The 27,328-nt window shown below is 36.9% G+C and overlaps 1 protein-coding gene across 8 annotated transcripts in view; it reads left to right on the top strand.

Annotated features, from left to right (window-relative positions):
- LOC124414877 (spectrin beta chain, non-erythrocytic 1) overlaps positions 1–26,928 on the top strand; it is an 81,231-nt gene extending 54,303 nt beyond the window's left edge. For 3 of the 8 annotated variants that reach the window (XM_046895996.1, XM_046895989.1, XM_046895988.1), the window contains exons 6-34: positions 456–3,059; positions 3,265–3,581; positions 5,058–5,435; positions 5,714–6,379; positions 6,516–6,801; positions 7,669–7,887; positions 7,997–8,439; positions 9,730–9,783; positions 10,908–11,313; positions 11,399–11,599; positions 11,809–12,409; positions 12,697–13,040; positions 13,127–13,411; positions 14,445–14,921; positions 15,257–15,734; positions 16,454–17,232; positions 17,300–17,668; positions 17,765–18,184; positions 18,910–19,572; positions 19,756–19,982; positions 20,869–20,955; positions 21,114–21,217; positions 21,343–21,573; positions 21,685–21,962; positions 22,111–22,561; positions 23,688–23,846; positions 23,989–24,063; positions 24,611–24,642; positions 25,145–26,928. In XM_046895996.1, the coding sequence (XP_046751952.1) occupies positions 456–3,059; positions 3,265–3,581; positions 5,058–5,435; positions 5,714–6,379; positions 6,516–6,801; positions 7,669–7,887; positions 7,997–8,439; positions 9,730–9,783; positions 10,908–11,313; positions 11,399–11,599; positions 11,809–12,409; positions 12,697–13,040; positions 13,127–13,411; positions 14,445–14,921; positions 15,257–15,734; positions 16,454–17,232; positions 17,300–17,668; positions 17,765–18,184; positions 18,910–19,572; positions 19,756–19,982; positions 20,869–20,955; positions 21,114–21,217; positions 21,343–21,573; positions 21,685–21,962; positions 22,111–22,561; positions 23,688–23,846; positions 23,989–24,063; positions 24,611–24,642; positions 25,145–25,384 (11,874 nt within the window). In that variant the 3' untranslated portion in view covers positions 25,385–26,928. The remainder of the gene's footprint in view (positions 1–455; positions 3,060–3,264; positions 3,582–5,057; positions 5,436–5,713; positions 6,380–6,515; positions 6,802–7,668; positions 7,888–7,996; positions 8,440–9,729; positions 9,784–10,907; positions 11,314–11,398; positions 11,600–11,808; positions 12,410–12,696; positions 13,041–13,126; positions 13,412–14,444; positions 14,922–15,256; positions 15,735–16,453; positions 17,233–17,299; positions 17,669–17,764; positions 18,185–18,909; positions 19,573–19,755; positions 19,983–20,868; positions 20,956–21,113; positions 21,218–21,342; positions 21,574–21,684; positions 21,963–22,110; positions 22,562–23,687; positions 23,847–23,988; positions 24,064–24,610; positions 24,643–25,144) is intronic. The other 5 variants (XM_046895992.1, XM_046895991.1, XM_046895995.1 and 2 more) reach the window with 3 other exon arrangements.
- Positions 26,929–27,328: the final 400 nt, after the last annotated feature.

The raw sequence follows: 27,328 nt of genomic DNA, 5'->3' as shown, positions 1-27,328 counted from the left end.
ATTTGTAAAAAGAATTTTAAACAAATATATCCGACTCATTCAGAAAAATAATTCTTCGTAGTGGATTCCTCACTGTAATTGTAGGTAGTAAAGTATGTAAACATACTTAAACATTTATTACCTTTAGTAATCCAATATACATATCCAACAATATTTACTCAAACTGCAGTGAGTTGTGGTATAAAAATACACCTTTCGGTTATTTGTAGAAGCTTGCTAGATTAATAATTATTTTTGGGTATTGTTTCGAAAACTTTTTTTTTAATTAGCCACATATCGAACTATTCGTTTTGTTATTTTTTCCAAATATAATAATAATTTGCTAAGAAAGCAATTTTGTAAAACATTGATTACTATTTCAATGAACATCAATAATAACTCACAATGCATAATGATTTCATCCCATTCAATTAAGAATTCCACAAAATTGCTTTACTCAATCTTCTCTTGTTCAGATCGTGGGCCAAATGATGGACACAGACAAAATGAAAGTGCATTATGAAAAGTTGACGACCGATTTGCTGGAGTGGATAAAATCAACGATCACTGTTTTGGAGGATCGTAACTTCCCGAATTCGTTGGAGGGAATTCAGCGGGAACTGCTTTCCTTCAAGCAGTACAGAACTGTAGAGAAACCACCAAAATATAAAGAGAGATCAGAAATTGAGGCTCTGTACTTCCACATAAATACCCAATTGAAGTCCTTGAATCAGCCGGCATTCACACCTCAAGAAGGTCAGCTCGTTCATGACATAGAACGAAATTGGGTAGAACTAGAGCGAGCTGAACATCGACGAGAAGTGGCTCTGAGGACGGAATTACTTCGACAAGAAAGATTGGAGCAGCTGAACTACAAATTTGAGAGAAAAAGCGTGCTGAGAGAAGGATACTTGAAAGAAATGATTCAAGTATTGTCAGACCCTCGATATGGGAGCAATCTTGCTCAAGTCGATGCCACGGTGAAGAAGCATGAAGCAATTAGCGCGGATATCCTGGCTAGAGAAGAGCGATTCCACGATCTAACAAACATGTCCGATGAATTAGTCAGAGAGAATTACCACGGGCTAGAAAGAGTTAAGGCCAGAGAACAAGAGGTACTGCAGAGGTGGAAGGAGCTTCTCGCTCTCTTAGATCATCACAAAATCAATTTGGCAGCACTATGCTCGTTGATGGGAATGATGAGAGAAATCGACGCTACTTTGGCAACGATTCAAGAACTCCAGTTGAATTTCCAGAGCACCGATGTCGGCCCACATTTGCTTGGCGTCGAAGACCTACTGCAGAAGCACAGTCTTCAAGAATTGCAGGTTACAGCGTTGGGAGAAACTCAAAGGAGACTTGGTCGCCAAGCGACTCAGCATCTGGTCGAACCAACCAGCAAAGAGGCACCGCTGCTCCAGCAGAAACTGGACCACTTAAATCAAGCCTACGACGAGCTAGTCGAAAATAGTAAAGAGCGTAAGGCCAGACTTGAAGATGCAAGAAACTTTTATCACTTCCTTCAAGATCACGAAGATGAAGAGTCCTGGCTCGTTGAAAAGCAGCGAATCTGCAAAGCGGGAATATCGGCGAAAGATTTACGCGCAGTGATATCGCTGCAACAGAAACACAAAGTACTTCAGGACGAAATGAAGGCCCGCAGACCAAAATCCGAACAACTGTGTAGTGCAGGACGGAAGCTGATAACTGAAAATCATCCTTTGTCGCTAGAGATACAAAACCGTATCGATTCTTTGCAGGAGCATTGGAAAGTTCTCGAAGAATTGGCTGCGTTGAGGAAAAAACAACTCGACGGTGCAGCCGAAGCTTACCAATTCTATACAGACGCAAACGAGGCTGACTCCTGGCTGAACGAGAAGATGGCATTAGTCGCTTCCCAAGATTACGGCGTCGACGAGCCAAGCGCTCAAGCACTTTTACAGAGACACAAGGATCTGCAGGGTGAATTGAACGCCTACAAAGGGGACGTACAGTCATTAAATACTCAAGCTGACAAGCTGATCAAAGCAGGAATTTCCACTCTTGAATTATCTGCCGATCCTGAGCCCGTTGCTGAATTGGAACAAGAGGAATGGGGCAAAGAAGTGCGGCTAGTACCGCAAGACGAATGGGTTGATGAAATTGTGGAGCGATTGGAGCCAAGAACCATATTAGAAGATCGATTGGTGCCTCAGGTTCGAAGTCTCTATCCCTTCAACGGGCAAGGAATGCACATGGCCAAAGGTGAAATAATGTTCCTCCTGAACAAGACTAATCCGGATTGGTGGAGTGTGAGAAAAGCTGACGGTACAGACGGTTTTGTGCCAGCAAACTACGTACGCGAGATAGAGCCAAAAGTGATTCAGGTGAAGGTGAAGAGACCCGAGAAAGTAAAGACGACCCAGCGAGTTAAGAAGACAAGAATGGTGAAGCAGGTAGTTCCGGTCAGAAGGGTCAAGTCTGTAAAGTCTGCCGTTAAACCAATAAAACGGAAGGCAGTTGATGACAGTGACAGCGTCGAAAAACGTCAGAAGAAAATAAACTACACCTACAATGAACTGCAGGAGCTCGCAGCGAAACGTCACGCATTGTTAGAGGATGCGATTAGACTGTATGGGTTTTATCGGGAGTGTGACGACTTCGAAAAATGGATAAAGGACAAAGAGAAGATGTTGCGAGCCGACGATTCTGGCGATAATGTAGAGACTGCCAAGAGGAAATACGAAAAGTTTTTGACGGACTTGTCGGCCTCTGGTAAACGTGTCGAAGCGATAGATGCAGCCGTTCAAGATTTCGTCAATCAGGGACACAGTCAATTGGACAAAGTGAAAGCGAGGCAGAAACACATTCATCAGCTCTGGGAACATCTGAACTGGCTCAAAGCCCAGAAAGAAAAGAGCCTCGAAGGAGCTTCCAGTGTTGAATTGTTTAACAGAACTTGCGACGAGGCTCATGACTGGATGCTTGAAAAAATGACGCAGCTCGATACTGCTGAACTAGGACCTGATTTGAAAACAGTTCAAGCTTTACAAAGAAGACATCAGCATCTTGAAAGAGAGTTGGCGCCTGTTGAAGAAAAGGTAACTAAGTATTCAGAACAAATAAACTTTTGTGGAGAACTAGCTATGAGAGTACTAATTTTTTGACTAACTTCTTGAAACTTATGAAACAAATTTCGAAAATTCAGTCCATTAGGTGGCTAATTTTGTAAGAGAATCTTTATGAAATTGATATATTACAAAAATAAAAAACCATACTGACAGATTTATTTTATTGCTTATAAAGGTTCGTCGTGTGAACTTGCTGGCTAACAGTGTTAAAAATTCTTATCCCCATGAATTGAGTAACGTGAACACTCGCCAAAACGAAATTCGAGATTTGTGGCACAAAGTTCAGACCAAAGCCAAAGAGCGTAGATCACGTCTGGAAGACGCAGTAGGCCAGCAAATATTCATGAACAGTTCGAAGAACCTCATAAACTGGGTTGCCGATGTTCAAGACGCTATGAAGGCTGAGGAACCGGTAAGAGACGTGGCGACAGCCGAACAGCTTAGGAAACAGCACATGGAATTGGGAGAAGACATTAAAGCACGGGAGGACGAGTATGTATATTAGAAATATTAAAGTTCTCTGCTTCATTGCCAATGGATAGGTCCCTCAAATATTTGCTAATGACCCAAAGTCCAAATTTCAATTTTTCTGCTCCACTGACTTCTTGTAATGCATACTGAGATGCTGTAGTTTCAATTCTCTAGCTCTTACAATTTACGAGAAACACATTAATGAACTTTACAACTTTAAACAGTTTTATTTGCATAATGGAATTTTCGTTGTACACTATCACGGAAAAAAATATAATCCAAGATATTTTTAATGTAAAGAAGTGTGATATTTCAACAACGAAATCCGTTTTTGGCTGGATCCTTAGGGACTGTAACACAAACACTTTTTTCACAAATGATAGTTTTTTTTTTCAATGTTTCCCACTTATATCCCAAATTTAAGATGATAATGGAATCCTCTATTGTCCCATTTTCAGCACCTTTCAAAACAATGAATTTTTCGTGTAAGAACCTGAGAATCAGGTAGAAATAAGAAATTAGAGATAAAAAGTGGGAACATTTAGAAAAAAAAATTTTTTTCCCAAAGTGTTCCCTCGCGATTCCTGATAAATCAGCTTAAAATGGCTTTTACTCGGAAAGATCACATGTTTCTTCGTCAAAATCACCGTGGGTCATATTCTTTTTCCGCGATAAGGAGACGATAAAAATTCAAACGTGAAAATCAAGCTCTTTATAGTTGGAAAAATGAATCAGTGTTTTACTTCATAAGGATTATCTACCAAACATACATCAGACAATTCATTTACGAACAATATCAGCTCCAGATCATTAAAATAGGTCAAAGTGACGCTAATTTTTCTTTATAGAAGTGAAATGAGACCTCCTCAAGGTCTTCAATAATTGTACTATTATGACTGAAATCTGTATTTTTTCAATGTTTTTCTGTGCCAATGAAATATTATTTTAACTAAATTCAATTAGATTAACTTCAATTACACTTTCACTTCGTTATACGATATCTTGCTATACTCAATTTTGATGTAGACTTAGATATCTCCAAATTCTAAGTCCATGGATCTCAAATGTAAAAAAAAAGACAAAACAGCCACATTCCACATGCAGTTCTAGACTAAAACAGTCCAAAAACATTTTGGTTTTACGCAAGAGCAAAGGAATGGGGTGAAATCTATGAATTCGTGATAATTGACTATTATATACAATTTCGTGTAGAATATGCTGTTATGCCTTTGTTTGGTTTTGAGATCCATGGTCGGGATATATTTGGGGATACGTTGAAATTGAGTAGAACATTGCATTAACTTTAACAACTAGACTTCTAAACCAAGGTAGGATTTTTACCTTATTGTTATTACATCCTACAAGATATGAAAATGGGAGAATATTCAACATTTTTCCCTGGATCGCTTTTAGATGATTGGTGTATCTGCCCCAATAAAGTAAAAATAATTGACATATGTATTGAAACCCATAATATTAATTGTGCACCGCTCAAAGATTCAGAGAAGTTGAGGAGCTTGGCAACCAGCTTCTCCAGCGCAACCCGGGGCTCGTTGACGTCCGAGAAAGACTGGACAGGTTGAACGGCTTGCATCAAGCGGTACTGTCTCACTGGAATACGAAAGAAGAATGGCTTCGACAGTGTTTGGAGTTGCAACAATTCAATCGCGAATCTGATCAAATCGAAGCAACAACCAGTTCCCATGAAGCGTTCCTGGAATTCACAGATTTGGGAGAGACTCTTGACGACGTTGAAGCTCTGCTTAAACGACATGAGAAATTTGAAAATACGCTTCAAGCACAAGATGACAGGCTGAAAGCTTTCAGTGATACTGCAGACAAGTTAATCGGCCAGAATCACTATGACAAAGATTAGTGAGTATATTAAATGATGCATAATATTTGTTCAACAATTTTTTAAGTGAAGTCACTCAGATAAGTCCTCAGTATTATTCCGGATTTGATTTTCATATTACATTTTGATGGATTTATGCAAAACTTCATCTTCAGGCATGATCGTAAAATTCAAAATGTATTTATTCGTCATCGCGAAACATACTTCAGAAGAGATAATTCTCTTTAACTTGAAAATATGTGTCATTGTGTACTTTCTGTCTAATACGCATTAACAAAAATATCATTTTTCATCGCAGCATCGAAGATAGGCGAAATCAAGTATTGGCCCGTCGTGCAGCAGTAAAAGACGCAGCCCAACAACGTCGTGCAGCTCTTAAAGCTTCGGAACATTTCCAACAGTTTTCGGCAGAAGTAGACGATCTTCGAGGTTGGCTTGGGGACAAAATGAAGACTGCATCTGATGAAAGTTATCGAGACTTAAATAATTTAGAGAGAAAACTGCAGAAGCACGAAGCATTTGAGCGCGAGCTTAGAGCCAACGAAGGACAACTTCGTGCAGTTAACAAAGCTGGAAAAGCATTAATTTCCGAAGAAAATTATAGGTCCAATGATGTTGCTAAAACGTTGAAAGAATTGAACGATCAGTGGGAGTGCCTGGTCGCTCTTTCGCTTGACAAAGGCCGCAGACTGCGTCAGGCTGCTGCACAACATGGGTATAATCGTACGATGGAGGACGCTAGATTAAAACTCGAAGAAATTCAAACCTCCTTGCAAAGTAAGCTAGTTGGTACCGATTTACGGAGTTGCAAAGAACTCCTGAAAAAACACCAGACTCTAGAAAACGATATGAGCCAGTGGGAACAGAAGGTTGGAGATTTGGTTGCAATGGGTGAAGAGATGGCCCATGAAGGGCACTTCGATGCTGCTAATATTTTGAAGGACAGTCAGGCTACTCAGAAGAAGTAAGTGCCACCCATTTTCTGAACTTGCACTTAAAAAAACAAGCTTTAGAAAGGAATAGATTGAATAAATTCTTTAGTTATACACACGCAATGGCAATGATGTCTGTGCTTATTGAAACGAACAATTTTTGTATAGATTCCACAGCTTGAAAGAACCAGCCCAAAAACGGCGCGAAGCTCTAGAAGAGAGTCTACGCTTCCACAAATTTGGATTTGAACTGGACGCCGAGTTGCAGTGGATCAACGATCATCTACCGCAAGCGTCTTCAACTACACTTGGGCAAAATTTGTACCAGGCTCAATCTCTTCACAAGAAGCATAAGAAACTTGAGGCGGAAATCGCCGGTCATCAGCCGATGATTGATAAAACATTAGCATCCGGAGCTGCGTTAATTGACCAAGTTCATCCAGAACGAAAGAAGGTAAGTTGACTTCGATTCCTATCAATGCATAAATTCTACTTTTCTTGTAATGCACCTTGATTTGAGAATAAGGTTTGAAGAAAAACAAAAAAAAAAAATCGTGTGCACACTATTCAATATACAATACGCAAGAACGATAAGAATTTGTCATTTCTGCATAGCTGGAGCACCGTCACGATTTGTGGGTCCGTCGAGGTAAGATGGACAACCTTGCATGGAGAGTAATACACGATTAACATGAATTTATGTGGCGTGAATAAATAATGGGAGTTTTGAAATCAAGCATGCACATAAGAATATTGTACTGTATAAGTTTGAACAAAGATGACTTATTTTTTGTTTCTACATTTGCCGATTTTTGTCACTTTTTATTATTTCTGTGCAATTTAAGGCATCGATGTATAGATATAAATAATTTGTTTATTAATTAAGTGAAATTCGATTCTATTCCACTTGCAGCTTGGTCTTGCGTGTATTTGTATAGGTTTCACATAATTAATTTGATGTTTGACCGTTTAATTGAATAACAAACAATTTTTGTGGCACACTTTTGATAGGAAAAAATACATCAGTTGAACGATAAAGGGAACTCATCATATTTATAGAACGTACATCGCACCCTGCACCATTTACCTTATTTTCTGATAAAAAAAAGTCCTAAACTGTGCAATTTGGCTGGCATTTGGATGACTTGACGGAACCCGCTTTCATTTACATTATTAGCTCCAAGCTTTCACGATGCTTTGGCTGATAAAATATCCTCTAAGTCAACTGATGTCTCACTTACTATAAGTCGAGGTGACGAGACTGGCCTTTTGTTTGAAAAACTACAATATTCCGTTAATCATGTTCTTACTTTGCTGACAGATTCAAGATCTTTGCGAAGAGCTGGAAGATGCATGGAAGGATTTACAAGATAAGGCAGATATTCGAAATCGGGCATTAGACTTGTCGCTGAAAGCTCAAGAGTTCTTTTTCGAAGCTGGAGAGGTGGAAAGCTGGCTTAATGAGAAGAACGACGTCCTCAGTTCAACAGACTATGGCAGGGATCGAGACGCTGCCACTAAGTTACTCACGAAGCACAAGGTAATTTGGCCCTCACCTTCCATATGTAAGCATCGATGTACGCGAAATTCAATCTGTAAAATTACTTCTGAGTAAGTTTGATAGTAATTGACTTGACCGTAATTTACAGGCCTTAGATTTGGAGCTAGATACTTACAATGGAATTGTAACTGAAATGGGCCACATGGCTACAGCGATGATAAACGCGAAACATCCGGACAGTAAATCAATAGCTAGTAAACAGCAATCGATTGCTCAACAAATGCGAGCACTTCAGAGGCTGGCTACCGCGCGACAACAGCGTCTCATGGAGAGCATGTATCGGCACGAATACTTCCTCGAAAGTACAGAATTGGAACAATGGATAAAGGAACAAGAACAGGCAGCAGCCTCCGAGGATTACGGACAAGACTACGAACATTTGCTTGTGCTGCAAGCTAAATTTGATGATTTCAAACACAGAATCGAAGCTGGATCTGAGAGGTTCAATCAGTGTGAGGATTTGGCGAAAAAATTGATAGCCAATGACAGTCCTTACATTCAAGATATTGAGAAACGTCAAGAGCAGCTTGGGTAAGAAATTCAGTATCGTCATTTCTTGGTCATTTTGTTTATCCATATGTAGTACAAAGCAATCTATCAGAAAAACTCCTTTAAAAAACTCATCTTAGTTTTATCTATGATTGTGTTTGATTTTTCTTTCATTCTTCTCTGACATTCTTTTTTGGTGGCATGAGTCTAGATTCTTACTTCTACCTTGTGTGTATATATTAACCTGTGATATACTTTTTAAAATTCACCCACTTAACTAACTTCTATGTAAAAAACATTGTAGTGTAATTAATAGCAAATTTTAATTTAGGGCTAACAGATCCAAGAATATTGAATATTGGGTTTTACATGGGTGGGAGAAATAACAGATTCAAAAGAACAAATCAAAGATGTATGTTCAAGTACACGGCTAAAAAAGTGGATCAAAAATATCTTGTCAATTCATTATGCGATTCAATAGGGGTTTATTTTGTTTAAAAAATACGTGTAATGTGCTTCGTTTGATTAAGTTTTTATTAGAATCGATCGATAGCAAGCATTGTTATTGATAATCACATCAACCATTTTGCTAAGTGGCGTGTTTTACGGTGGCCAGAATATATATATCGAACATGGCTCAACCAATTTACTTCGAATTTTGATGTAGGAGGTATTTTGGACCGTTCATTCTCCTTGTCACAACGCGAATTTTAGATTTATTCAACAAAATGATGAATGTTCGAAGTTGAAATTCGATTTTGCGTCCAGATTAACGCGTTTTTTATTCTATTAACAAAGAAAGGTGACGTTTAAAAATAACGCGACGTTCTTGCGAAAAGGTCAAACTACCCAACAACACTTGTCCCCAACTTTGAAAGAAAATGTTTTTACTATGTTTAAGATGTCGTGGGCACTGCAAAATATGTCGCCCAATGAAACGGTTGATGTTATTGTCAATAACGATGGTTCTGATAAATTGATTCTGATTGAGAAAAATACGGAAATGGAGCTCAGCCTACAGTACTTCTGAATAATACAAACTGCAATCGAATCGAATTGTTTGTTGAGTTATGAATTCCCAAAATTGTCCCAATTTTTCAGCCGTGGACTCGTATCTACTTCCTCAGTATCATTTCATTTGAATTTATCAGATGATGCTGCTGAAAGTTGGACAAAAAGATAAAGTTTTTTTTGATCAATTCGAATATTTTTTAAGTTAATTTCATACTAAATGACAGCCCTATTTTAATTGAAAGCTACAGAATAATATTTCAACGCATTATTTCTTGGTGCTGGTAACTAACCAACTCTGTGAATACGAATTCAATTTAGAGAGAACGAAGATGATCCAGTGCAACAGGTTTTAAAGCAGCACGCTCTGATACGGTGAGTTTAAATTCTGAGAATGAGTTTGTCCGTCCGTTGTGTCTGTTTTTACCTGCGTGGAGGACACTGCAGCTAATTCAGGATGAACTATACTTTACTAACATAATATTAGATTGTGTAAATCAACATATCGTTTCACTGTTGCTGTTCTTTTTTCTTGTTCTATTTTTATTTTCAGTCACCATATATGTATAATATACATTTGAACTGATTAACTAATATATGGAACATCATCATACATGTAATAATTATATCCATTAGCTACTGATATTTTCGTTTTAACTTACGTCTTATGGTTAGCAAATTGAATAGTATATTCCACTTGCTGCACAATTGCGCCCAAAATGCAGTTTCCCTAGTTTAGTAGTGCTTCTATTAATTGAAAATTGGAGAATTGCACTCAAAGCACATTTTATGCAGTAAGTCCAATTAGTGGTAAATTATCAATCGTTCTTTTCATCCTTTGGACAATCATCGTTTACAATTATCTGATTCAAAACTGAATTAAATCAAGTGGTGGAAATTTTTTTTTGAATTTATTTGGTTTTATATCTTTGGGCTAGGATATCTTTTTTTTTTTTAAACTTCCCTAAACCTATATTAAAAGTTAACGCATGTCCATCCAATGGACATGTGACGTTTTTCAAGTTTGCAACTTTGCGTTAATAGGTGCCGATCTTATACATTTCTTTGATGACATTTTAGACTATTTTAGAAACACAAAAATTTTTTTCCAGGCAAAAACATTAATGTTAAATAGCCTGTATAAAATTGGAGTAAAATTTCAAGTAGTTATTAAAACTGTCGACAAAACACACAAAAAAAATAAATCTCATTAATCAAACTTTTGTTATAAATTTTTTAAATGCTTGTCCATTGGAATGGATAACCGTTCTGAAAGCGTTATATCAATGACTTGTCTGCTGATTTGCTAATTGTATTTTTCATTTACCCTATTCAGTGCACATCGAATGCAATTTTCTCAACTTGTCCTATTAGTTAAAGTCTGGGAAAATAGAATTCGGTGCATATCGAGTGCAGTAAGCGGAAGATGCTATGAGAGTTTTGTTATATGGATTGGAACACTGAAAACTAATGATTTCCTTGCAACTTTTCTAATATAGAGAATCATGGCAGCATCTACTTGGCTTAATGCAGCACCGCGAACAGCGCTTACAAGCCGCAGGAGAGATTCATCGGTTCCATCGTGACGTGGCAGAGGCTTTGTCTCGTATTCAAGAGAAGGATGCTGCTCTCCCAGAGGACTTAGGCCGCGACTTGAATTCCGTTCTTGCTCTGATCAGGCGCCACGAAGGTTTCGAGAATGACCTCGTTGCTCTGGAAGCGCAGCTGCAGGTCTTGGTCGAAGATGCATCAAGACTTCAAGTACTCTATCCTGGCAATAATAGATCTCATATCGATCAGCAGCAACAATTCGTTGTTGCTAATTGGGAGCAGCTACAAGAACGATCTGCTCATCGCAGAGACCAGCTGCAAGCCAGCTGCGATTTGCAACGTTTCCTGACACAGGTATTCGTCAGTTTTTATACGTATTTCAGAGGCTTCTTTCAATCAATTTGGCTCACATTGTTCATCTCATACTATTCTTTACAAGGTTCGCGATCTAATGAGTTGGGCTGCTGGATTACGCGCGACAATGTCGACTGAAGATAAAGTTCGGGATGCAGCCAGTGCGCAGACTCTGAAGGCGGAACATGAGGCCCTGAAGGGAGAAATTGAAGCTCGAGAGGATAGTTTCAGTGCAGTTTTGGATCTTGGGGAGGCGATGGTGCAAACTGGTCACTACGCAGCACCGGTAAGCATTTATTATTTCAATATGCGAACAAACTTATGCATCTTATTACTGAGTATTGCAGAATGCGAGGATTTTAGTTCAAATCTCCAGTGTGTCGTTGAGGATTTATTGTTATTATTATCTTAATGTACTTATGTCAGTTCATTTAACTCTTTTTATAATCAGACCAAGAAGTCATATTCCAATATTTCTGTATGTATTAATTATAGGAAGTAGAGGAGAAATGTAATCAACTGCTTGAAGAGCGTCAGAAATTGCACACAGCTTGGCAGCAGAAGAAAGTGCATCTAGATCAACTGATAGACCTACATTTCTTCCTGAGAGACGCGAAGCAGATAGATAATTTGTCTGCGACTCAAGAAGCCGGGTTAAGCGGTGACAACTTTGGTGTTTCAGTTGAAGAGGTTGACAACCAAGTCAAGAAACACAATGAATTTGAAAAGCTGTTGGTTACTCAGGAGGAAAAACTGGTAGCGCTCCAAGAACATGGAAGTAAATTACTGACCCAGAATCATTTCGACTCTCCTACAATTTCTCAGAGATTGAATGAAGTTGTTCAGAAACGAGCAAAAGTTCGTGATTTGTGTGACGTTCGAAGACAAAAATTGGAAGCTAGCCTGCTTCATGCACAGTTCGTTCGAGATGTTGGAGAAGCCGAGTCTTGGATTGGAGAAAAGCAGAAGAAGCTTGAAGCGGAAGCATCGAAGGGCGATGTTTCTAGTTTGGAAGACAAGATAAAGAAGCTTCAGAAGCATCAAGCCTTCCAAGCTGAATTATCCGCCAATCAGGGTAGAATTGAAGAAATTAAGGGTACGTACATTGAAATGTAAAAACAAATGTACTACTTGGACATATAATTCCTTCCTATGAACTGATTATAGTTTTAAAAGAACACTTGTCTATACGCAATTAAATTACTAGGATTTCAACATTTCATGGATTTGAAAATTCACAAGTTTAAAGCTAGCAAATGTAAATCTGTGCAATAGAAAAAGCATGAAAAACCAAGTTTTCATATATGCATACGAAGTTTTATATGTATACATTCATGCTGCATCCGGTGAACGCAAATTGAATTGAGTATAATGATTTTGTAGGTAAGGGAGAAACGTTGCTTAGGCAGAGGCACCCGGCCAGTCACGAAATTCGAGAACAATTGGATCATCTACTTGCGTCCTGGCGAAAGTTGTTACTTGAATCAGAAAACCGTGGACGTGGACTTGAGGAAGCACAGGATATACTTGAGTTCAATAATCAAGTTGAGAAGATTGAGGCTTGGATTAGAGATAAGGAAATGATGGTCCAGGCCGGTGACACTGGCAAAGATTACGAGCATTGCTTGAGCCTTCAAAGAAAACTGGACGACGTTGACAGCGACATGAGAGTTGACGACTCGAGGATAAAATCCATAAATGCATTGGCCGACAAGCTAATAAAGCAGGTACTGAATGATGCTTCTTTTATCGTTCCAGTGTTGTCAAATTTTGGTCATATCACTGTATCCATAATTCTTATTTCAATCATCAGGGACAAGACAGCGAGTCAAAAGCCGTTCAACAACGTCGGGATAACTTCAACAACAAATGGAAGGGCTTGCAAGGAGCGTTGAGTGCATACAGAGAAACTTTGGCTGGCGCTTTAGAAATTCATTTATTCAATCGAGATGTGGATGACACCAGTCAAAGAGTTTCTGAGAAAGCAGTAGCTATGAATACAACGGATGTCGGTAAAGATTTGTTGGCTGTTGAACAATTACAGAGAAAACAAGAAGCCATGGAACGAGATATGACTGCGATTGAAGAAAAATTGAAGGTATTACTTCCTGGACCAATACTCAATAGTAAATTAATATTTCCATGAGTAACTTAGTTCATGTTGAAAAAAAGAAGTTTCTCATCATGCGATATTGTTTGGATGATAACTTTTTGGAAATTCAGCACCACAGAGAAAACCCAGCCAAATATAAAGGGCAAATAAATACCTTCTATAATAATTAACTTCTCACAAGCCCTGCCCTATCTATTTTTAGCAACTGTTCCGGTCAGTCAGTCTGTTCCATCTAAACTTTGAACATCACTACTCTTCAAAGGCTTAACGTGAATAAATCTACAATTCCATTTCAATATAAACTGAATAATATATATATAGTTTAGTGTCAAATTGATTCGTATATTTTATTCACTCAGTTTATTAGATTGTTGTCTAGATAAAAAATACGTGCGCTTTGAAAAGAATACATTGTGCAGTCATTCAAGTATTGAACTAACAAATTTGCCAAAGATATTAAACTTTTTATAATTTTTTATTACTTTAGTTATTACAGTTATTACGTTACACACATTACAGTTTCATCTGAATGTTCACTAACATAAAGATTTATAGAAAAGATTCTTCTGCATAAGTAATACATGGTTGTGAGTGTGCTTTCTTATAATTCAGGTATGGATCTCACGTGTTATGCTTTTACTAGAACCAAATAACTTGAATTCTTCAGATCGGTTTTTTTTTTTTAATTTCAGAATATTACGTAAAAATTTTCCTGTTACCGTAGCTCAAGACAAGACGTGTAAAAATGAGTGTTAGACACCTCTAACAAGCATCTGCGAATACATACGAAGAAAAACCGTATTTTTTTCTTTTGCCTCTTAAGATTTCAGTAAATAAATTTTTTAATCATCATTTGAAAAATCTGATTTCAAATGATTTTTCCTTTTCAAAGCGAACAGTTTCTTTTCTCTAAATTGTTATCTACCACTTTCTCAAAAGAGTTAGAAATAGTGTTCGTCACACATGAATGAAATTCTTTGTTAATAGTATCATGATGCTATTTATTATTTGATAACAGGGTCACAAAGCAGAAGCAACACAACTGTCTCACAGATATCCGGAAAATGCTGTAGCTATAACCGCTACTTTGCACGATCTTCAATCGAATTGGGATTCACTGCAGAAGTTGACGCAAAGACGTCGCGAGGCCTTGAAGGAGGCATATACACTGCACAAGTTCCAGGCTGATTTACACGAGCTAGAAGTTTGGGTTGCTGATACAATAAAGCGTATGAACGATTCCGAAGCTCCAACTACTATTTCCGAGGCTGAGGCATTGCTTGAACTACATCAAGAAAGAAAAGCTGAAATTGACGGAAGGCAGGAAACTTTCAAAGCTCTCAAAGAACATGGCCTGCGGCTTCTTCCTCTTACCGAAGACGTCAAACCCAATTTAGAATACCTTGAAGACTTGAGACAAGGATTAGCTGATGCCTGGGACAGTCGGAGAATGCGACTCACACAGGCGCATCAATTACAATTGTTCAAGGAACAGGTAAACATAAATTTATATCGTCTGTTAATTTTCTTCTTTTCATCATCAAAAGTTAAATTCTTGAATATAATGTACATGTTTTTGATAGATCATTCACTAATTTGACATTCAAAACAATATGCTTATTACTACCTGGTATTTGTAGTATCAATTAGTTACCAGAGCTTCTGTTTATATTATTGTAGAGTAAATCAGATTGGTAGAAAAAATACAAGTGCAAATCAACTCAACGCATATGACAAACAACAGATGACAGCTTATTTTCTCCCAGAATCCGGTGATTGTATTTAAAGTACTGTTGTAATCTGATGTTGAAAATTGAAATTCAATTGCAGGCTGATCAGGCAGACAGTTGGTTAGCTACAAAGGAAGCGTTCCTGAACAACGATGATCTAGGAGAATCATTGTCCGGGGTAGAAACCTTGGTCCGTAAGCATGAAGAATTTGAGAAAATGCTAGGCTCCCAGTTGGTCAGAATAGAAGAACTCGAACGATTTGCTGCTGAAATTTTGGAGGAGCAACATTCGGATGAGGAAGTTATTAGGCAAAGGCTGAGAGCCGTCTGTGCCAGACGAGACAAATTGAAGAACAGTGCAGCGGCAAGAAGAAAGAAATTGTTTGAAAGTTATCAGCTTCAGCAATTCCTCAGAAACTTATACGAAGTTGAAGGATGGCTGCATCAAAAACAACAAGTTGCTAATGACGAAAATTATCGAGATTCCAACAATCTTCAAAGCAAAATTCAAAAACATGCTGCTTTTGATAGCGAATTAACTGCCAATCGTGGAAGAGTTGGCGCCGTTGTCGGAGAAGGTACGACTTCTTTCTTGTTTACAATACTTTCGTCTATTTAGCCGTACAAGGAAACTACACATATTAGATTCATCAACTTTCTTCATCGGTATTGAGAATATATTCTTGAAAGTGAGAGAAACTCAATCCCGATTCGTAAAATCAGTGATCTTACATCGATTATGTATTTTCAGTTGACATATTAATCACCTTTCAAGGTGAATTAATGTACGAGTAGATGGCTGAACTTATTTCTTAATTATTATATTATTTTGTTACTTGAATGAAAAAGTCTTAAATGCACGCAATATTGAATTTCAACTTCGAACAGTCGCAAATTCGTTGAAAAGAAGAAAAAAAATTAGTTTCGAATTGTGGTAAAGTGGATAAACTATTGAAGAATATTCTCGACAAATTTCAAGTAAATCGATTCAGTTGTTTTTGAAATATTGTGGTCACTGCAAAACTTATATATCGCTGATTGTGAGCAAAATGGTTGACTTTATTGTCAATTAACATGTTTTCTATTCATTGCCTCTGATTGAAAAAATGTGCAAATGAAACTCGATCTACTTAGTTTTGAATGAAACAGATCCCAATATAATTAAATAATTAGCTGTTGGGATATAATGTCCCAAAATTCAACCACTTTTAAAGCCGTCTTCTCGTACGTACTCCTTAAGAATTTAATGTTTTTAGAATTTGTTGGATATGCATGAAATTGATTGTAAATGCAACAGGTGAGGTGCTTATGGAAGAAAATCACTATGCTTCGAAAGAGATACACGAACGTGTAGAAGAGTTAGAAGCGGAATGGAGACTACTGCAAGAAACTAGCGAATTGAAAAAAAATCGTTTGAATGACGCTTATCAAGCGCTGCTATTCGGTCGTACATTAGACGAGTTCGAGACATGGATAGACGACATTGAAACTCAGCTCCAGTCAGAGGATCACGGAAAGGACTTATCAAGCGTAGCCAATTTGCTTAAAAGGCATACAAATTTGGAAAATGATGTATTGGGACATAACGAAGCGTGCGAATCGATCAAAGAAACTGCATCTACTTTCCAAAAGTCAAATCACTTCATGTCCGACGAAATTCAGGACAGAGCTTTGGCGGCTATTAACAGATATTACAGCCTCCAAGAACCTATTCAAATACGCAGGGATAATCTTGAAGATGCTAGACTTTTGCATCAGTTTGCGAGAGATGTGGAGGACGAACTACACTGGTTAAGTGAGAAAGAACCACTGGCTTCAAGCACCGATTTAGGCAACTCATTGTCTACTGTACAAAGACTCCAGAAAAAACATCAGACCCTAGAAGCGGAGTTGATTTCGAGAGACCCCGTCGTTTCCTCATTGGTTAATCGAGGTGCCGTTATGATCAGGAGCGGACATTTTGCCTCAGAGAAGATTGAAAAACTATCGCTAGAACTGCAAGAGAAGTTGGCTCACTTGAGGGATCTGGCTAGTGTCAGAAAACTTAGATTGCTGGACGCCGTTGAGTCACAAATGGTAAATAGCTAATTATTGGTACGGTAAATGATGAAGGACAAATAAAACAAACCCTTTTTTTTTACAGTTCTACGCCGAAGCAGCGGAAGCTGAGCAATGGATAAAAGAAAAGCGACCACAACTGGCGTCACCAGATTATGGGAAAGATGAAGATTCCGTTCAAACACTGCTGAAAAAACTTGAAGGAATTGACCGAGATTTACTGAGTTTCAAAAACACGATTGATAACTTGCAAAAGCTGTCTAAAGGGCTGATCGACAGACATCATTTTGACAGTAAAAACATAGCTCAGAAACAATCGGAGATCGAAGCTAAATTTGAGGAGCTACAAAAGCTGAGTGAACTTAGAGCACAGCGGCTCCTCGAGAGCGAGAAGTTGTACAAGTTCATTAGGGAGGCAGACGAAGTCATCGAATGGATTGGGGATCAAACAACGGTAATTTTTCTTTCTTCCACTCATTATTTCTAGCACTGTGATGCATGTTCCAACTCTACATAATGCTAAATTTACTTTTTTGTTTCGATAATTCAGGTAGCGGCTTCTGAGGATTACGGACGCGACGTCGAGCATGTCGAGTTGCTTATTCAAATTTTTGACAACTTTTTGGGTGGCCTAGGAACGAGTGAGTCCAGGGTATCATCAGTGATAGACGAAGGTCGCAACTTGCTGGATGAAGACAACCCGGAAGCTGGTAAAATTCATGCTAAAATTGATGAAATCAAACAGCAGTGGGACGATCTTAAGGAGTTGGCACACGCGAGACAAGAGGCGTTGGCAGGAGCAAAACAAGTTCACATGTTCGACAGAACTGCTGACGAAACTATTTCTTGGATACAAGAAAAAGAGGCCAGTTTAAGTTCGGATGGATACGGACATGATTTGGAAACCATTCAGGCGTTAGTCCGAAAACATCAAGGCTTTGAAACGGATTTAGCTGCTGTCAAAGAACAGGTAATGGCCAAGCTTTTAATTCGGTGATAATACATAATAATAATAATATTAATATATATATATATATATATATATATATATATATATATATATATATATATATATATATATATATATATATATATATATATATATAATATGTCTTTAATGGAGATTATAAAGCGTACTACCTACAGTATTTCTCAATGCAAAAACATTGCTTCGATAAAAAATATTTCATCTGCCGCAGAACCCTTTTTCCACCATTTTACAATCTATACATGTTTATACGCAAAAAGTGTTGCATAATGAATTGAGGGAAAACGGCTTCATCGATTTACATAAAAGTTGAGCGAAATTCAAAAGTAGTGATACATCAAATATTCTGTAGAAACTTGTCACAAAGATTTTAAAATTCATATTATTTCCAATCACGCATATCTCAAATTCTGAATAACCGGCCAAATCAATTCAAAAGAAATTTGGGAAGAAATTAGCTATTCAATGAAGAGATGACTCAATTTTTCTTGTATATCTTTAATATCTCTGAAACTCTCTCTATAATCTTTCATTCCCAATTTACTATAATTCATTGTTACTTATTTAGATGTAGATAATTTATTCCAAAACATTTTACCCGGCTTTTCAAACTTTTTTTTACACGTATCTCTGTTGTTCGTCATTCTAAGTTTTAAATTATTTTTACTACAATAAAAACTACTTTCATTTATCGATTTTCATTTCAGGTCGAGTCTGTGATGGCAGAAGCTTCGAGATTGGCAGAATTGTTTCCAGACGCTCGTGAACATATAGCAGTGAAGCATGAGGAAGCGGAAGAGTCATGGAATGACCTGTTAGAAAAGGCTGCTCAACGCAGAGGAAAGCTCGCTCAAGCTGAACAACTGCAAGCCTACTTTGATGAGTACAGAGACTTGATGGCGTGGATAAATGAAATGGTTGCTAAAGTGACAGCACCTGAGCTTGCAAGAGATGTGCCTGGAGCTGAATCCCTGATTTCAAGACACAACGAGTACAAAGCTGAGATTGACACGCGGCGAGATGCGTTTGCCAAGTTTTCTAAAACCGGCAAAGGCCTAATTCAACAGGGACATTTCTTAGCCAAAGAGATCGAGGATAAAATATCTGTTCTCGAGCAGAGAAAGGAATTGCTCAACGATACTTGGGAGCAGAGAAAGCTTATTTACGAACAGAATTTGGACACGCAATTGTTTAAGAGAGAAGCTGAAATGCTGGAGAACTGGATAGTGAGCAGGGAACCGATGCTGAACGATGGTAAATTGGGAGAGACCATTCCACAGGTTGAAGATTTGATAAGGAAACACGAGGATTTCGAAAAGACAATCGAAGCCCAAGAAGAAAAGTTCAGCGCGCTGAGGAGGATTACAATGGTGAGTTTTTTGTGTGTTATGAAAACATTTCATAATTATAAACAAAAACTTGATGACTTTGTTGCTTTCTTTATGGAAACGAATCTACTCGTTGATAGGAATGAAACAATAATTTTGATGCCGGAAAATGATGAGTGTACGACTAGATAACTTGTTAAATAAACTTTCTTCTCTTGTTTTCAGCTTGAACAGGCATTCCAAAAACAACAGGAAGCTGAACTTGCTGCGAGACATGCTGAGAAAGAGAGAATAGAAAAGGCTCGAATTGAAGAGAGGAAACGCAAAGAGGTACAGAGGATTACAGAGGAGCGTAAGCGAGAGGAAGAACGCAGACGTTTGCTAGACAGTCCTCACCGTGTACCTCATCAAGAATTAAATGGAAATTCCGAACAACACGAGTCAATAAACAGGTAGATATACTTTTGTGCTTTGTGAGTTGTTTTTTTACTTTTTGCATTCTCCAATTGCTTGCAATTACAAATAATACTGCATGATTATTGTTAATTCGGTTGAATATCACTCTTGGCATATTTTACATGCACAATGGATTGGTTTGAAGATTTGTTTTCTCGTTCATAGCATCACACTTTTGTTTTTAATAATTTTTTGCGTCTTTTCTTTGACGTCAATAATTAAAATGCACAAAATGCACATATCCTTTAATTCCCAATTCCCATGCATGTTCATTAAAATGAGTGGTTTAAGACGAAGAAAGTTTGAGAATCTAATCTTATCACTTTGAATCTGGATCACGCTTATGAATAACAATGAACTTTGAATAACAATAACGAAATACACGATAGTGAAATGCTGGAGTAATGCGACTAAAGTTTTGTCAGTCAATTCTAAACAATAAAGATTGATACAAGGGCTTATAAGTTGAATTGATGAGATTTTCCATTAATGGTATCCAAAATCAAAGTATCATACGAAATGTTGAATTTTTTTCTTCACCCTTTTTAGCAAAAGTTATTCTATATATTTCGTCAATAATTTCGTTTTGAATAAAATTTTCTGGTAATCCATTTAAATTAAAAAGTCAATGCTCCCGGAGAGATGCTGAAAGACAAAAAGCAGCATTTGACAAAAGAAACTATGTTTCATCTCTATCGAGTTAATGCATTCACAGAACCAGAATAATATGCATTTGATTCTTTAAAAATTCAATCCGCAAATGATACTTTAATCGTTTTTCCGCGTGTATTCCGAGTTGTTATTCGTGGTGAAAAATTACCAAGATTGCTCGGTATATGCACTGATATTTTCTGGGGTATTTGCTTGGCAATGCATGTTCAGTTTTGGAGAGCCAGAATTTAAAGATGTCAAACCTGAGCCGTCATCGGACAGACTGCGACAGACCGAAAGCAGTTTCTTTAAGCCAAGGTAACGTATTTACTTATACATAGCACTTCATACATACTGCACTGATGATTGGGTTTTCTTTTATCTTTATATTTATCTGTTTCAAGCGATAATTCATCAACAAATTCTACAAAAGCATCTAGCACAGCAAAGCTCATAATATTTCACTCAAATTTCAGGCTACCACCTCTAAAAAGTACAACCATGGTAGAACCTCCAGAGAATGCGACTGTCCAAAAATCTCACAGCATTTCGCACATGTTCGGCGACCGACTGAGGAGGAGTGAGTAACTTTTTGGAAATACATAACTATCGTTGAATTAAAAATATATCATATCCGTCAGCATTGTCATCTTTTTTCTGTGCCTTAAATAAATAATTTCATATGAATTATTATTTGTATTGTAGGTAACACTGACGTCAAGCGTGCTGAGAGCATGAAAGTGGATACGAAAAAGCCTAAACGAACACCGAGCTTTACAACCAGAAGACGAACTCAAAGCTTTAGAAAACACCAGCGGATGGAAAACTTGGACACTTTGCCACCGGTCGAAAAACAAGGTCTACTTGAAAGGAAACACGAGCTACAGAGTGCTGGCAAAAAGGCAGCTGTACGCTCTTGGAAGCAGTATTATACAGGTAATAATTGATTTACATTGTTCCTTAATTAAGAACGTTTGTTGAATATATGTAGATATTAATCAGAAGCCCTAACAGTAATCTGACTTTATTTCTTTAAATATTTTTCAGTACTTTGCGGCCAACTGCTATGCTTCTTCAAAGATACAGAAGACTTTTCAGCCAGCAAAGCAGCTACAGCACCGATCACAATTTTCAATGCCACGTGCGAAAGAGCCGATGATTATACTAAGAAGAAAAACGTTTTCAGGCTAAAGTGTTCTGATGGTTCAGAGTTTTTGTTCTTGGCACCCAGCGCGCAGGATCTAGAAGAATGGGTTAACAAAATTTCATTCCATGCCAAACTACCTCCAAGCTTACAACTGTTGAGCTATGACGAGTCCCAAAAGGTTTGTACTGCAAAAGAAAAGTCGTCACTTATTTCAAGCTCAACGGTTCAGTGTTATTTTTATTGATCTTATTATTGATAATGCCAGTCTGAATTTTCAGTCAATTTCAGAATGAAAAACGTTTCACGATACTTTGTTTTATTTGCAGGAGGGCTTAGATCGATTACAACAATCAACGCCAGAAAACGCAGACGACAATGCGTCAACTGGTAGCAGTAGAGCTTCGACTCCTGAACTGGAGCGTAAAAATTCTGTCATCAAGCGAGACTTGTCGCATCAACAATCACCGGCAAATGTTCAAACTGAATTTCTACAAATGCATAGACAGAATCAGTATCACGACCCACGGGGATCAGATTTCATAATGATGCAAAAATCTTCTGACACCCCAAAGACTCAAACGGAGTTCTTACAAATGCATAGACAACAACTGCTTGCCCAACAGCACCAACTGATACAACATGAACAAGCTGCCAGTCAGAGGGAACAATACAGTCCGCATTCAATCGAAAAGCCACCCATTCCACCGAGGGGTGCTCCGCCTCCAATACCTATGCGAACACCAAGCATCGATAACCCAGTTCAAATGAGACGCAACGGTAAATACAAATTGCACGTTATTTAAATGTTTGGAGAAAACCTATACAAAAAACTGACAAAGAGTTTCATTTGATGTATTAAAAAATATTATGTTTTGAATAGTTTTTCAATATTGACCGAGAATTGATTTTGGAGATTCTTTTGCGTGAATGATATATCAAAAAATGTACATTATATTTAAAAAATTTCACGTTCCATGATTAAAAGGAGGACACAGATGACAGTGAGGATGCCCAGTGTCAAGGGCATATCAAATTCTCTGACGTTTGCTCATTTTTACAGCAAGAATACTGATTTCTTTTAAAGGCACATTTTAACTAGCTGAACAAGCTATTTTTTTCCGTGCAAACTTGTTGAGCTATAGGGTATAATACGTGTCTTTAATGTAAATTAAAATAGGCAACTTTTTTCAAAACTTTTCTTGTTTTCTCCTGGAATCTCAATTCCCTAACATTTCAATAAACATTAAACATTCTTACTTTGACGAAAATACATCATGATATGTGTATTTGCATAAAAAGAAATCGTATGTGGCCATCGTTTCAATACAGGAATTTGGTGATTTGAACAGTGTGAATTAGTTTTTCTATGAGAATGTTGGAAAAATTCAAAATTTCTCATTAAATTACCAGAAATATAATTTTAATTTATATACTATACATACATACGTATATTCTTTTTTTTACACATAAATGATTTTTATAAACGTAGTACATACTGACCGACATATTTTTCTTAGAGCCGTACTAAAATAGGAAGAAATAAGACAAAATTCGCTTTAATAAACCGAAATATATAAAATAACGGTTTTCCCGAAATTCCCTGACGTGAAATATCACGAATTCATTCACAAGAAAAAGAAAACACCCTTAGTGAGAACTGAACGCATTGAATAACTTTTTGAAACTGAGAAATGAATTGATTGTAGAGAACTGATTTCAATCTCCAAGTTGGAAATTCGAGACCCCTACTTCTACGTAACAATTAAGGTCAACATCTCATTCATTTTACAAACAGTGGGTCAATATACAATTCAAAGTCCCTTTAATATTCTTTGTGGCTTACTATCTTAAATTGTATGCACTAACGATCATTACCTTAATTTTCATGTTTCTCTTCAACTAGACTTTGAGCCGTACGTGCAGCAAGGTAGACCGCAGTCATATCAACCTCGAAGTACAAATTCAAATCATAACGGGTCGAGCCAGCATTCGTCGAATGACGGTTGGAGAAGGCAAAGCAGTATAGATGCTACCATGCAGCAGCAGCAGCAACAACAACAAGGTGAAAATGCGTGAAGAGTTACATTTTTTTTTTTTGAGGAATTAATAGAAATTTTTCAAAGCTACTGAGTACCCTAGTTCAATATTTTACTCAAAAGTGTGTCGTATCATTTCCGTAAAATAATTTTTCAAATTTAATCTAGAAGTAGCACCTCCCCTGCCATCGACAGCCCCTCCGCCGACAAGAATGGGCAAGTGGAACAACCAAAATGATCCCGGTCAGTCAAGCACGAATGAGAATGCAAAAAAAAAAGCATTTTCTCTACCTTGCCTGCGTCTTTCTCCGTATTACCCACATTTTTTTCTCTATATATTTCAACAGCGCATGTTTACCTATACTTCAAAACCTTCTGTTACTCCCAAAGAACAATTTTGTTCCAAATAAGATATTCCCCGAAATATTCAGTTATGAGGATTACTACATCGATACCATAATCATTACGATTTTATCATTTTTTAATAGATTAGATCGGCACCTAAAACCTACAAAGCAGGTCCCTCCCTCCTTTCCCCTATACATATTTCAGGCCTAAGATTTTAGATTCGTTGTAAATTCGGCATGGGATGGATACATTTTTTCCAGTTTACTTTTTGCCATTATTTATCTCACTCCATTTGTACATACAATCATACCGATTCTTGTAAATAGCATCATAAATCCCATAGTCAAATCACGCATGAGTTTGAAGAGTGTTTGGCACTGTGACGACATAATTCGTAATACCTTGGATTGTCTTTAATTTTTTGTTCAAATTTATGTTTCAGCTTATGGAAATGTACCAATACACGTAAGACAGGTGAGATTTTGTTTTTTACACATATACATTAGCCTATACAGGAAGAAAAGTGTTGAATTATTTGCCACAATCAAAAATTTTTATTTCTAAGTAAATGACAACCGATTGAGCTTCAAATTCAATTATTTATAATAAAATTCATGACTATTGTGTAATTACCAACTGTCCAAATTTGAAGTAAATCCTTTAGTAGTTTTTGAGATACTGTGACGACTGCAAAACATGTCATGGAGCAAAATAGTTGATGTTATTGTCAGTAGCAATGTTTCCCATTGATTGATTCTATAATATGTGAATGTAGTTCGACTACGAACTTGTCAACAAAACAAACTCCCATAGAATTGAATCATTAGTTGTCGTCGTGTCTCTGCACAAAATTTACCGACTTTCTCAGGTGTCTAATCCTGTATACCCCCCCAATATATATTTTCATTGGCCATATAAAGCTTTTCCATGATTGCATATTTTCAACACCCTAATTGATCGATTTTCTTATCCATAGGGAAATCAACAAACGGTCAATTCTTTTACCGGAAGACCAGCTTCGCTACCTCCTTATGTAGCACCGCCACCAGCTGGTGCCCAAGGTGCACAGGGTTTGTCCGTTGTCGACAGTAGAAGAGCGTCGGAAAGTGGATCGGAGAGTGAACAGAGTACAGGAAGTCGTAAGGATAGAGATAGCAAACGCAGCTCAGTACTGAGTAACTTATTCGGTAGAAGAAAGAAGCCATCACAATCGTAGCGATTTGACGGAATGAAGAAAAAAGAAGATAAAAACATAAAATAAACCAATGAGAAAGAAGAAAAATCAGGAATTAATAAATGAACATTAGTTATTTGAAAGATTATTTAAACGTTAACAAAAAAAATTCATTCATCATTTTGAACAGTAAGTTATATGCACCAATATTATAAATATCATAAACCGTTTTTCATTATTCTCTCGCCAATTTGTAGAACCCACTCCGTTTTCAAATTTTTTTTTTCCTCTTTTCACATATTATTTTTCATCTATTATTTTGTAAGAGAAGATGAACGGTTGGATAGAGACTAAGAGAGTAGTACCCTTCTCACAGATAAAAATAGGAGCGTAATTCTTCAGCATGGAAATTTGTTGAGATACCGATGAGAATTCAATATTATAGTATCTATCGAGGTACTTGCATTGCGATATATAAATTTGTTTATAATTATTTATATATCCTAACAACTTTGAAACGAAATGTATTTCATTGACGTCAAGTTATGTATTACATTACAAAACTAAAAACACAAAACAAATGGTCGTGAGAATAGCGGTTGATTTCAATATCTTGTCTCAAGGATCATAATCAATAATCCTTATGGTGTGTTTTGAAACGTACCTGACTTGATATCGGGTAAAGGAATAAATAATGAGTTTAATCAATCGAATATACAGAATGTCAAGACATGTATGTCGACGATAAGTCTTCATGATAATCATTGTGAAGTTTATATGTGTACACAATAAAATATACAATTATGCATATATATACACAATGTAATATAATATGTAGTAAAAGACTAGTTCCGCATATGTTCATGGGTCTGTACATATTGCTCCATTTCGTGATTAATTATATCACAGTTATTTGCTGAAGTGTAAAAGACTCCATGGCATTTATTGTTATTACAGAAACTTATTAATTTGCTACTTTCGACAGAGAAGTAACTGAAGCCGTTTAGTCCACAATATCTTATGATTCCTCCTGTTTGAGTCCAATTTCAATTTTATCAGAAAAGACTTAATTCTACGAACAGGTTTTGATAGTAACGCCCAACACGAATGAACTCGAAACCACAGGCGAACAAATCATCCTCTGCATCTTTATATTATAGTGTGTATATAAACAATATACATGAAATATAGATGTCATAATATATGCTAAAACTGTTAGATATGTATTTGAGAACACCGATATGTATTTTTGGGGCCAATGTTTATACACTGTATTAAATAACAAACATAACGAGAATTTTTTTTTTTTTTTTTGTTTCGATTTTTTGTTTTCTTCTCTTAGAGAATAATATTGCATTTATATTATACTTTCAGAGTTTACATTATATTGAACATATATTATATTAGATGCTCCAGTTAATTTAAATTTGTAAAGTATGTTAACAATGTATACAGAAAATACATTATTATATTGTATGAGTACTATTTTACATCCAGGCGGTACTAGTGTGTATGATGTAGGTATGTAGAAACAAGATCAAAATGTAATAAAATACAATAAAAATATTTAGAGACTTGAAGTAATACACATATTATATAGCAATCTTTTATTCTAAAATCTCAAGATACCTTCATCTATGATTAGATAAATACCGTCCGTCAAAAATGGATTAGTTTTCGACGTATGTATTTGTTCCAGATGTGATGTAGTTTTTCAATGCTTTGTGCGAATCTGTTATTGCAAATTCCCCATCCAAAACAGAAAACATTGGGACTGAATGACGCGATACCTGGTTATTTTACTAATTTTTTTACTCACCGTAGCTGCAGTGCCAATGAAAGGTAATTTCTACAACCCAATTCTGAATGAGTGTGAAAAAAATCTTGTTGAAATATCATTTCCTGGTCCACAGTAGATATGTCCTTGACGTACTGAGACAATTTTATTTTCTCAGTTTCTGGTGAGTTTCTAATAAAATTTTTATT

The sequence above is a fragment of the Diprion similis genome, chromosome 14 (assembly GCF_021155765.1).
Source record: "Diprion similis isolate iyDipSimi1 chromosome 14, iyDipSimi1.1, whole genome shotgun sequence".
Lineage (NCBI taxonomy): Eukaryota > Metazoa > Arthropoda > Insecta > Hymenoptera > Diprionidae > Diprion > Diprion similis.
The sequence above is the reverse complement of the archived record's forward strand: the minus strand, read 5'-3'. Positions and strand labels throughout refer to the sequence as shown.